This window comes from Dermochelys coriacea, chromosome 3 (genome assembly GCF_009764565.3).
Source record: "Dermochelys coriacea isolate rDerCor1 chromosome 3, rDerCor1.pri.v4, whole genome shotgun sequence".
NCBI classification, from domain to species: Eukaryota; Metazoa; Chordata; order Testudines; family Dermochelyidae; genus Dermochelys; species Dermochelys coriacea.
In genome coordinates, this window is record NC_050070.1 from 103,616,862 (window position 1) to 103,629,173 (window position 12,312).

At 45.9% G+C, this 12,312-nt stretch overlaps 1 protein-coding gene across 3 annotated transcripts; it reads right to left on the minus strand.

Moving 5' to 3' along the window:
* Positions 1 to 1,314: 1,314 nt before the first annotated feature.
* SGK1 (serum/glucocorticoid regulated kinase 1) lies at positions 1,315 to 11,505 on the minus strand. Of its 3 annotated transcripts, none has more exons than XM_038398030.2 (12): positions 11,293 to 11,505; positions 7,285 to 7,360; positions 6,383 to 6,458; positions 5,844 to 5,948; positions 5,232 to 5,315; positions 4,985 to 5,116; positions 4,610 to 4,722; positions 4,263 to 4,386; positions 3,814 to 3,909; positions 3,400 to 3,555; positions 3,205 to 3,294; positions 1,315 to 2,500 (listed from the first exon to the last, which is right to left on the minus strand). In XM_038398030.2, exons 1-12 carry the CDS (start codon positions 11,324 to 11,326, stop codon positions 2,333 to 2,335), a joined length of 1,254 nt encoding a protein of 417 aa, XP_038253958.1. In that variant the 5' UTR covers positions 11,327 to 11,505; the 3' UTR covers positions 1,315 to 2,332. The 3 variants fall into 3 exon arrangements, with proteins under 3 accessions (XP_038253958.1, XP_038253957.1, XP_043366941.1); XM_038398029.2 differs by lacking the exon at positions 11,293 to 11,505 and adding an exon at positions 7,531 to 8,811; XM_043511006.1 differs by lacking the exons at positions 1,315 to 2,500; positions 11,293 to 11,505 and adding exons at positions 2,606 to 2,689; positions 7,531 to 7,698.
* Between the last annotated feature and the right edge of the window lie 807 nt (positions 11,506 to 12,312).

The following is a 12,312-nucleotide window of genomic DNA, read 5'->3' on the forward strand; positions in this document are numbered from 1 at the left end:
GGTGTTACTTGTGCACAGCTGAAAGCGTTATGTTGTAAACTCATTGCTTTTCTGCAATGTTAAGTTAATGTATTAAAATAATTAGCACAGATGAGCCAGATCCTTAGCTGGTGTAAACAGACACAGCTCCATTGGAGGACCTGGCCTTTTATGTATGTAGAGGTTATAGCTGAAGTTAAAAAGCTTTAAGTTCATTTGTGTAGTAGGTAAGAAAAGAAAGCTTTAATTGTCTCTTCCCTTGTAAGTTTCTTCTATTAAAAAAGTTTTGCTCATACTACTTTTATTTGAATGGCTTTATTTGCAAATAAAGTTGCCCATATGGGTTTTGTGTGCAAAGTATTGGCATGATCCTCTGAGGCGCTAAGAACCATAAACTGTTGAAGTCAATGGGAGATGAGGACAGTGAATAAAACACAGATGTTCAGCATCTCACAGGCTCACACCATCTATTGCTTACATGCAGAAATGAAAGCTGAGTTGGGACCTCACTGAAAGTTTCCTTAAAATGTCTTCTGCTGAAAGTTGAACCATAGTCCCTTTGAGGCCACGCATTCAGTGGCAGGAGCTCATGTTGTTCAGCTCAGTTTCAGACACATTCACACCCCAGTAATTAAATACTTGTTCAGTTGAGTTTGCCCCAGTAGAAAAGTCTACCTGAACAAACACTAGAACATCCACATGAGCAGTAGCATTGATGTAAGCAGGCCTGAAGTGTTTAACCAAATGCGTCATGAAAATCTACTCTGATTATATTTCCATTACAGGCTGGTAAGATACCTGAGCCCTACCTACACTAGTGCTTTGGCCCAAGTACAGCATTGCTGTTGTAATGTATTGATTTTGTAGTGTAGATGAACCCAAAAAGTATCTATGAAAGGGCATTAGGAAGGATTGAGGCCAGAACAAACCCCCTCAGCATCAGGCATCATCTCCCATTGTAATTATTCTTAGTGCTTGTGTATACTAGAAAGTTGTCTCACTTTAGCAGTATAACCCTTGAGAGCTAACAGTTGTACTGATGTAGGAGTGCTTGTAATAGTATAGCTATTCCCATAGGGAAAGAATAACTATACAGGTAAGGCACCTTTACATTTGTGTAACTGCATCCACACAAGGACTGTTATCAGAAATCAGACCCCTAATCAAAATAGCTATGCCAGTATAACTTAACTTTATTTTTGACTTCAGCCAAGGTCTAGTTTAGACTAAAGATAAAGAGCCTGGATTTGCTTTTTAAACCCTTGAAAAGGCAAAAACTTGACTGAATTTGTGAAGGTGTTTTTTAAATGAAAAAAAAAAACTTGACCGTTTATAGAAATTTTCTCAAGATTTTACTGCAAACCAATGGGTTTGGTCACCAGAAAAAAAAAAAAGTACATAACTATGTTAATTACATTACAGTGATGGTGTACATTATAAGCCAGGCAGTAAGTTTAAATATACATCTAGAGTTACAACTGAATGTACAGACTTTTTTTTTAAACAATACATACAATGCAACCCTTCCCCTCTTCCCCCCCCCCCCCATAATGCCCACTTTACAGATGACAACTTTAAAAAAACAAAGAAATAAACCAACAGCTTTGACCAACTGCAGCTGGGGCATTTTGGCCCATAAAAACCTTTCTAAAAATAGAAATTTTTCATAGCAGCAATGCTTTCTTCAAGCATTTGGATATAATTAATTGTGAGCCCATTTCAATAATTTTAGTTAACTGTATATTTACAAAACAAAATCAATTTCTACACCTAATTTATCTTCCAAATATGGAAGAAACAAACAATGCCCCACATTGTAGTGTACTGCAAGTGTCACATTGATGCTTTAAACTAAGTCCCTCTGTAGTATGCATATCACACTCATACCATTTGTTCACATAGTAAACCCACATAACTGTACTGAGAAACACTCTACAACAGGAAAAGTTTGGAGCTTAACTCGATCTCATCAGAAAAAAAAAAGGCACGTTTCATAAAATCCTCGTCACATCCAGGTCTTCAGGCAAGGCTTTTCAGAACATTATTTCCAAACAGCAGGTTATTATTCCTACAGTCTACCATAGCAGGCTATGGCAACAGTCACTTCTTATGTTCTTTCCCAAGGAGATAGCACCACTTTGGGGGAAGAACGAATCAAAATGCTTGTAAGCTTGTTTAGAGGAGTTATGTGCTGTTTAAAAAAAAAAGCTTCCAGCTGTGTAGTTGAAATTAAGGCTGCAAAGCTGCCACGGTGGAGATGTGCAAATTCTGTTTCAAGATGACTGTTCAACTGGCAGCTCAGCCAGAAGGCCAGTATAATAATTAAAAACCAAGAAGAAAGGAAAACAAATGGTCACAGGAAAGAATCCATGGGTGGGGCATACGAAAAGCCCAGAAAGGCTTCAGCAGCTTCCTGGACACTAGCAGTAATGAGGACACTGTCTGAAGATTGGCCAATGGAGTTGGGGACTGGCTCATCGGTAAACTCGGGGTCAAAGTGTCGCAGATCACTTGGACCACTCTGTGGAAAATAAAAGAAAACAAGTGTTTAGTCCCCAATTTCCATTTTTCATGATTTCACAAATCAATTCAAAATGTGAAGACTCTTGTAGGAGACTCACAGTGTTATTATCTCGGACTCCCTGTTTAACAGTCTTGGACAATTTTAGATTGACTTTTTTGTTTTGAAATCTTGCTGCATATGGTCTCACTAAAAACAAGGCGATTCATTTTCAACGTATTGCCCTCCAACTAGCTCTGTGCAATAAAGCAACGCAAAATAATCACTTCACTCTTCTATACTGCAGTTTATGAAGCGGTGCCTTGGCAACTTGCAGTAGTAGACCACATTTAAATCAAAAAACTTTATCTAAATAACCAAGGTGTGCTTGTAGTTGTATATTATAATTTGACAAGATAGAAAATCTGTTTCGGGGCAGTTATTTAATTTCTGTCTCTTAGTTTCCGCATTTGCAAAGTCAGTAAGAACTGAGTTCCCGGGTGTGTTCGAGAATAACCAATGTTTAAGTAGAGCCAATCTAAGTGCTAGATTTTGCTATCCAAATATTTAAAAATCTATCAGTAATCATTTTTCTGCTTATCTCCTTTAGTTAGAGCAAAAAAGTATAGCTACATTTTAGCCAGCTGCAGATGGCCTTTGGGCCACACCCTGATGTAAAGGGCAAAAAGCCCTCTCTACATTCTATAATTAGATGTGATACTTACCACATTTGGGTTAAAAGGAGGTGTAATCTTCTTATTAATGAGATCATCCCAGTTAATTGGGGAGAAGAAGATGTGATTCTTAATCTCCATCTGTTAAAGAAAAATTAGATTAATTCAGACAAGAGTAATTGAATAAGAGTGGTGTGATTTAATTATTTCTTATACCATAAACAGGAACTACAAAATTGTACTTACGAAGTCCTCCTTAGCACCAACTCTCTTTGTCCTATCCTTTTGTAACAGCCCTTCTAGAAGGTGTCTAGCAGAATTGGTAATGTTTGGTTTCAATTGCAGGGGTTTGTTCAAGATATTGTCATACATTTCTGCTGTGTTCCTACTGTAGAAGGGGGGCTGTGAGAAAGAAATAAAAAAGGTAAATAAGTCTAAGTGCTTAATAAAATTACACATGTGCATTCTATTGTAATACCATGAGCTATTGTTATCTTAATGCCATGTGCTGCCCTTAATCCATACACAGAATTCTTAATGAGGATGAGGGCAGGGTCATCATCTTAACTGAAGCCATAAGTGTAGGTAATAAGTCTGGAATGTTTTCCTGTAAGAACTAGAATAAGCTATACACGGGCAACTAAAATATCTGTTACTTACCAGTCCATAAAGCATCTCATACAAAACTGCTCCAAGGCACCACCAGTCAACAGTCCTGTCATAGGGCTGCTTATGAAGAACTTCAGGAGCAAGGTACTGTTAAATAGAAGAACCAGAACCATAAAATTAGCCAGAGGCGGAAGAATCTTAAGACAGAAACAAAATCCACAAACAAACAAACCTATGCTCTTGAACTACAAGAAAAGCCTCCTAAGCCTATAGTTAAAATGTCATTTATATACACACACAACGGCTAGCTTGACAGCAGTTCCCATTGCATGGGGAATCATTCACCGGAAGGCTTTCATTTTAAGGATCTTACTTTCTCCCATTTATCTATTCCATTGTAACTCTCCATCGGGTGTGCACATTTACTGTTGCCTCATCTATTCTTATCGTACAGTTTATAGACAAACGTTAACCATTTCAGAAATCAGAACTAAGCATACCTCAGGTGTGCCACAAAACGTGGAGGTAGTGCCATTGTGTTCTATGTTCTCTTTGCAGAGTCCAAAGTCAGTCAAGATAATATGCCCCTGAGAATCTAGCAAGATGTTCTCTGGCTTCAAGTCCCTGTAGCAACAAGAGTTTAACAGAAATGTTAGTTCTTCTCAGTTAAAAAGTATTCTTAGTATTTTATGAGCATGTGTATAGATTTTGCAAGTCTTTAAATTCAGAGAAAGTATTTTGAAAGTAGATGTTTTAAACTAATATATATTGAAATCTACTTTACACAGATAAGGTACAAAATATGCAAATTTATAATCATGCCTAAACTGAATTACACATTGCTTACCGATAAACTATGTTCAGAGAGTGCAAGTAACCCAGCGCACTGGCTATTTCAGCAGCATAAAACCGTGCTCTTGGCTCCAGGAAGCAACGTTCTCTCTGGAGATGGTAGAATAACTACAGGAGACAGAAAGAACAAGTTCTGTAAATGGTGCCAAAGCCTGTTAACAATGCATTTAATTAGACTTGACATATATAGCTAAAAAGAATAATAGCAGGAAATGGCCTAATGATCCTCTAGCAGTTTGAAACCTGGCAGGCGGACCATGCTAAATCTAATAACTTTTCTCCTTGGAACTTTCTTTTTCATTTTTTTTTTTTTAAAAGATCTATACCACTGTGCACATGTTAGGAATTATTTCATTCACTTGCTGCTTACTTCTCCACCATTGATGTAGTCAAGGACAAAGTACAATTTGTCTGCAGTCTGGAAAGAAAAGTGGAGCCCAACCAGGAAAGGGTGTTTCACATTTTTCAGCAGGACATTGCGCTCTGACATTATGTGTTTCTCCTAGAAATAGAAAAGAAAAAATAAAATCAGTATTTAGTTACAAAATTTGCTAACTTGTAGTAATTAACTATATTTGGTAGCTGCATCGCTGTATTGTGAACAAGGAGATGCTTACCTCCTTCTTTTTCAGGATTGCTTTCTTCTGCAGTACTTTAACAGCATAGAATTCTTCTTCCGCCTTATGCCTTGCAAGAAGAACCTGAAAGTGGTTAATAATCCCAATACTTCAATATGTTGGAATACAGAGCAGAATATAAACACAGCTGGGAGAGACTATAACCAAAGCCCTTTATGCTACCACTGAGCGCTATTACCACTCTGTGCTACCAGCTGCATGTGGAAGCATCTTGCTAGCAACATCTAGCATTATCAGCAAAATGCCAGCCAGAAAAGCTGTGCATATCAACTTTAAAGGTTTTTTTTTTTTTAAATGGCTGATACTTCTGGCTTCAAAATCTACCCTCCCCAGACTCCTGCATAACGGATCAACCCCAATTAATTATCCTCTCCTTAACTAAAGCACCCTGCCCCACCTATCCCCTGCAGGGCAAGCAACTTCCTCCTCAAAGCTGTGAAGTGCCCTCCTGACAGTGAAGCACTGGAGAACACATGTAGAGATTTTGCCACTCTTGTTACTAAAGCATGCTGGCTATAACCCCAACCCTTAAACAATTACATGCAATAGCAGCTAACTGACCAAATTAAGGTGGAAAGAAGTAGAACGTACCTTTCCAAAACTTCCTTTTCCGATAACTTTTAAGAAATGAAAGTCTGATGGCTTGGCGTGTGGGTTGGATGATGGACCAAGATTGATCTGCTGTGATGGGCTGGGCTGTAATTTTATAAAATACATTTGTTAAAAGATGTTTATTGGAAATTCTTGGCCACAAAGGGTTTTTATATAAATCTAATCATGGATTTAAATTTGAGTTGGGTACATTAAATAAAGTCTATGTCCTTTTTCCCCAAAGTTAGCATCAGATTACATTCAACTGTTTTTGTACCACCTCAAATGATAAATTATGAGAACAATGCGCCTTACTTTAAAATCTCAATTAGGACTTGGCTTAGGTGATATGTAATAATGTATCATTTAAAACAGAAAAGGTAGGGGTTTTATTCTAAATTGGTAACTCCTTTTTGAAGTTACATCACTGCAGTATGAGCTGAACTAAAAGGGACTTGTTATGTTGCTAATTTACAGAAAAGCTATTTTTAAACATGTTTCTGTTACTGAAAATGTTTCACACAATGAAGACTACTTACTGGAGGGGAAGGATTAGCATTCATAAGTTCAGGCTCTTCAGGCTGGGAGATCTTCAAAATAGACTGAACTTCAGGGCTGCAAAGATTAGAGAGTACATTACTGGAACAGGTTTCAGAGTAGCAGCCGTGTTAGTCTGTATTCGCAAAAAGAAAAGGAGTACTTGTGGCACCTTAGAGACTAACACATTTATTTGAGCATAAGCTTTCGTGAGTTACAGCTCACTTCATCGGATGCATTCAGTGGAAAATCCATTATTGGAACAGTTCCTCTGTGCAACAGGAAGACACATCTCACCTCTAGGGGGCATGTAAGCATTCTACGTATTAAGAATACGTTTCAGTCTGGCAGACTACTGGGACAGTCTATTCATTTCAGAACTAAAGTGAACTAGGAAAAAAACAACAAACTTCTGCAAAGACACAAATAGTTTGTTCTGTACTTAAAAGTCAGCGATGGGATGGGCGGGTCTTTAGAAACCAAAACTAACCCGTGCTCTCTGGTTTTATCTATGGCAAGTAAACTCAGTAAAGTTTCAGAGTAGCCACCGTGTGAGTGTGTATTCGCAAAAAGGAGTACTTGTGGCACCTTCGAGACTAACCAATTTATTTGATCATAAGCTTTCGTGAGCTACAGCTCACTTCATCGGATGCATTTGGTGGAGTACTCAGTGGAAATTTCCGATGAAGTGAGCTGTAGCTCAGGAAAGCTTATGCTCAAATAAATTGGTTAGTCTCGAAGGTGCCACGAGTCCTGCTTTTCTTTTTTCAGTAACGTTTGTTATATAACTAATAGTCTAAGAAAAAAGATTCTCTTGTGACAATCATTAATACATAAATCTTTCCGTCATTAAAATGCAAGTCTCGCTTTTCAGATCGATACGTACAAAACTGCCGCTACTTACTGCTTGCACGGGTAGGAGCTGGTGGCTATTTTTTGAATGAAGTCGTTTAGCCCCATTCGTCTCTGTTTCATGAAAGCTGCAAAGCAAAAGAAAAGCGTTACGATTGGGTATCCAAGCCCGCCGTGTTTTCAAAAGAGAATCGGCCACTTTGTTCTGACTTTCCGGTTCAAATGCACGAGGCCATCCAAAACAGCCGTACCCCCAGCGAAGAGACCCGGTCACCCTATCTTCCTTCTTCAGACTCACCGATGAGTATTGCAACAACCCCCCGCATCTTTGAATACGTTAACGTGGCTCCCGAAGCGTCGGCTCTGACGGTCATCGCTGAGCTGCGGCTGCGGCTGCGGCTGAGTGGGGAATAAGCCAAGCCGCCGAGCGCCTTAGTCCGGGGACGCGCAGCCGGGGATCAGCGGCCCGGCTCGCCGAAGGGGTTTATGTAGAGACCTCGGCGAGGCGGGGCGGGGAGAGGGAGGAGCCGACGAAGAACAACAATGCGGAAGCGGGAGCCCGGCTTGCAGGCGCCCCGATCTGCTTAGGCTCCGGCAGCCGGCGCCCGGCCCTGGGCGCGGCCCCGCCCTGCCTGGCTTCTCTGACGTCCGAGCGAGCCGGGGCAGGAGCCGGCCGGCAGGAAGCCGAGCGCTCTGCGGCGGGGGCAGGGCCGCGGCGGCATTCCGGGCTGTGCAGTGCCATACAGCGCACGACGGCGCTGAGATCAGCTTCGCCCAGCGCCGGCGGCTGGGGGGGGGGGCAGGTCCTCTCCCGCCCCGCTGCGCACGGACAGGGAAGCATGCGGCGTGCTGGCTCCAACGGCGCAGCACCAGTGGCCTGCCCCTTTTCGCCCGCGTGCGGCTTCCATTTCCACGGGGCTTTGCACGGTGACAGATCTGACAAGTTGGCCGCTTTTGAAAAGGATGCAAGAGGGGTGTGTTCCCGCCCTGGCTTTTCTGTGGCCTTCCTCCGTTACAAAGCCTGCGCGCTCGCTAGCTCGCTCTGGCGACTCTCTCTCGGTAGAACGAGGTTCCTGTGCGTTATGCCCCTGGCCCGGGTTTTGGTTTTTTGGCCCCCCCCCCCCCTTCAAAAAGTTCAGCCAGGGAGCCCTTGGGAGTCCCTGTGGCTCCCGTGTATATCGCGCTGAGCCCGATGCATCTCCATAGGGGGAGGCAAAGGAATGGCCAGTAACTAACTGTCCCTGTCAGCAGCTTGCAAATGTTGGCACCTCCTCGACTTCAAAGGGGGACCTTTGTCTCTGTGGCTAGAGATCAGTCAGCTGCTGTGATTCTGTGTCACCCGGGTCACACCGTCCGACTCATGGGGAGAGCCACCTGCATGCACCACTCGTAACTAACCCCCATCCCACCCCAACTTACAGCAACACATTTAAAGGGGAAGGATCGGAGCTTCTTACCAGCCCTAGTTAGAAGCAAACCCCCCCCCCCCCCCGTTTTCCTGCACGGCCAACTCCTCCAGCCTGAGCTATTTTTTGCTGTGCAATGGGATTGCGGCTTGTTTTTTGCCTTTGTGCGCAGGAGACTGTCTTTCGGCAGCAGCAGCTTGAGCGGCTGCCTGGGGTGACGGGCGATCAGAAGCTCTGACGTTTCCTTGAAGGAGCCGCAATGACTCAGGAGAACAAGATTTCCTGCCCGGCTTTGAGGAGAACAAACACATGGCCCTTGTGTGCATTGCCCGGATCCCTGCCGGGACGTTACAGAAAATGCTTTTTAATGCTTTGGGCCGACGAAACATGCAACCCGCTAGGACTTGGGAGAGGAGGAGGGGAGAGGAAGGGAAAGGGGGGGGGGCAGGGATGTGGCGCTCATGGAGGTGCACATACAGTTTGCGTTTGCAAAAGAACAAAAAAAGGCCTCCTCGAGCTGAGATTTCAACGTCATTGGCGAACAGTCTGGGCCTGGGTTCATTGCTGCCTTGCAGTGGCACGGGGAAACACGTGGGTTTTGTTGATGAAAGAAGGCTCTGCGGAGGGACCCCTGGTGAGCTGGCGTGGGGGTGACCCGCAAGGCTAGTGGAGTGGTGGGTGTACTTGGGAGGGTGACTGGCAGTCTTGCAGGGTGAGGCAAGCGTGTGTGGAAAGGGGGCTGCATTTCAGCGCCAGCTGCGGCAGGCCACATCCCGAGGCACTTCATTCATTGCAGTTTTGAAGCAACGAAAGGAGGACTTGTGGCACCTTAGAGACTAACACATTTATTTGAGCAGAAGCTTTCGTGAGCTACAGCTCACTTCATCGGATGCATTTGGTGGAAAATACAGAGAGGAGATTCCACCAAATGCATCCGATGAAGTGAGCTGTAGCTCACGAAAGCTTCTGCTCAAATAAATGTGTTAGTCTCTAAGGTGCCACAAGTACTCCTTTTCTTTTTGCGAATACAGACTAACACGGCTGCTACTCTGAAACCTGTCAGTTTTGAAGAAGTGTCCTCAAAATTGTGAAATTCTCCCCCCCCCATCAGAGGCGGGTGGGACTTTCCATCACAGCCGGATTCTTTGTGCATGTACTTCAGCTTGTAATGTGACTGAGCTGCAACGTGCCTCTCCCAATGAATGTTGCCCCCTGTCTGCAATCCTTGCCCGCACCCCACATCACCATTGGCCGGCATGCCCCTACAGCTCTTTGATTCGCGGCGGGGGGGGGGGGGGAGAGGACTACATCAAGATATGCAGTTGTTCTCTGCTGCTCTGAGACTGCAATTCGCTTTAAAGAGAGAGTTGAGAGGTAATGGTCATAGGAATGGCTCGGGGTGGGAAATTGCGCCAGCCGTACGCGGAAAGTCGTTCAAAGACAGCACAGTGCTGGAAAAATGTTAAGGCAAGAGAATGAAGGAGTTGCTGCCGGCCGGCTCCCCAGCCTCACGTGTCTCTGGAAGGGCTCCCCACACCCCTCCCCAGACAGATCCGGGACCCTTGAAATTGGGTCTCCTCTCCTCGCGTGTAAAGGGCTTTCGGAACGACAGGAAACAGCCACGCCAAAACCACAGCTGGTTTTGGGGAGAGGCGGGGTCGCACAGCTGGGGCAACTGCTCAGTTCTTCCGAGCTCCGGTTTCTTCCACTTCTTGCTTTGCCTAGCTGGGTTGCAAAACTGCCTCTCCTGGACTAATCCGAGGTGGGCAACGTCGCAAATTCCAATCATCCGCTAAAGCGGCGGAGAAGCGAGTCAGCTCGCCCCGTTCGTTGCCTTTGTTCTCTGGATTCCCGTAAAAATAACCCCTTCCACCCTCGCCATACGGAAAGCGGGTCGTTCTCAAGCCCCGAATCCCGCCCTACGGATTGCTCGGGGCCGGGCACTGCTTGTTGCCCGGGCTGCTCCCCCATTGTTTTCCTCCCGGCTACACGACGTAGCGCTTTGCAGCCCCGGGCAGCCCAAGCTGTCACATGCAACGGAGATGCGCACCTGCCGAGTGCCTGCGAGGGCCAAAGCGCCCCACGCCCCCGCTATGCTCTGCAAACTGCCAGCGCTTTCGCCTGCCCCCGGGGCCCCCCGGTGCACCGCAGCATTCCTCCCGCCACATGCCATTGCTGCACCCCACAGCACCCCCTCTCAGTCCCCCTGCGCCCGTCCTCGCCCCCGCCCCAGCGCCCACCCTTTCCCTGCGACACCTCTGCCAGGGTCTCTTGTCAAGCCTGCCCTGGCTGCACCGCAGCTCTCTAGCGCCTTCCCCCTCCCTGTTCCTGCTTGCAGACACCCGCTGTCAGCATGGCTCTGTCGACGCGTCGATCACTGCTTCCCCGCAGACCCTCCTCTCCAGACCCCCGCCTAAAGCCCCCCCAGTTACAGAACAACAAAGCTGGAAATGCAGCCTCGGTTCAGTCACTGTTGCACCACCCTGGTTTTCAGGTCTCCTTCCTCTTTTGGTGAGAAGGTCATTAAAGCCCTTATCAAATGGCAGCCTCCTCCGCTCTTCAAACAGGACTATCACTTGTTCCCCGTAAAGGTTTCTTCTCAGAGCCTTGAACAAGCCAGAGCCAGATTGTAACAATATTAAAATCAAACCAACCTCTTAATGAAGGCTTCTCTTCTGTGCCTCTCATTTGTCTCCCCTCTTGAGATCCCACCAAAGTAATTTTGAAACAGGGCTCTGATGCTCTGGCTGGGTTCTTATGTGTTGCTATAATCCCGAATAACCTCCCCTCCTTGGCCGGCCTGGAGCTGAAGGGAAGTGGTGAGAAAGTAGCGGCGGATTTTGCTTGCTGGCGCTGCCCAGTTTATGAACCCCATATTCAAGGTGATTTACATACAGGAGAGTTCAACATTGGCCACGCCGCACACTCTGCCCCGTTGCAACACAGCCCTGAGAGTTACAGTAATCACCAGTTTATTACAAAGTGCGGCGACCAGAAGCGCAGGTCTGCTGTAATTGACCTGTCAGCAGCAATCACCCAGGGCGAATTCCCAGCCCCCACTCCCGCAGCCGGCAGAAAGCACACACAGGCTTCGGGTGAGCAGATGTCCCGATTGTATAGGGACAGTCCCGATTTCGGGGTCTTTTTCTTATATAGGCTCCTATTACCCCCACACCCCTATCCTGATTTTTCACGTGTGCTGTCTGGTCGCCCTACACAGGCTCCATGTCCGAGGGGCGAGGGTTTGCTGCCTGCCCTCCACAGTTTGCCTGTTGGCTTCCAGTCAAAACGCTCCAAGAGTAAAGAAGAGGAGTCGCCGGTCGTGTTAGCTGTCGGGACGGAACAGGACCAGGGGCCAGGCTCTTTGGCTTGGTGGGACACCTCCCCCCGCCCTCCACTTCCATCCTCTTTCTGCAGCACGAGGAGACAGCTGGGCTCCTGAGTTTATCCTTTACAAGATCGGAGTGGAGTTGTTGAGACTGGCGTTCCCTGCCCACCGGATAGCGGACGGGTGGAACAGGCGCCCCCCGTCCAATCCTGGCATCTAAATACTTCCGAACAGGAAAGAGAGAGATATATCGGGCGCTCCCTCCCCCCATGTCTCTTGCCCGGTTGTAGCCTATCGAGGTGTCTTTTCCTCCCTCGCTGCCTCTCCCAGCGCACACAATAGGCAC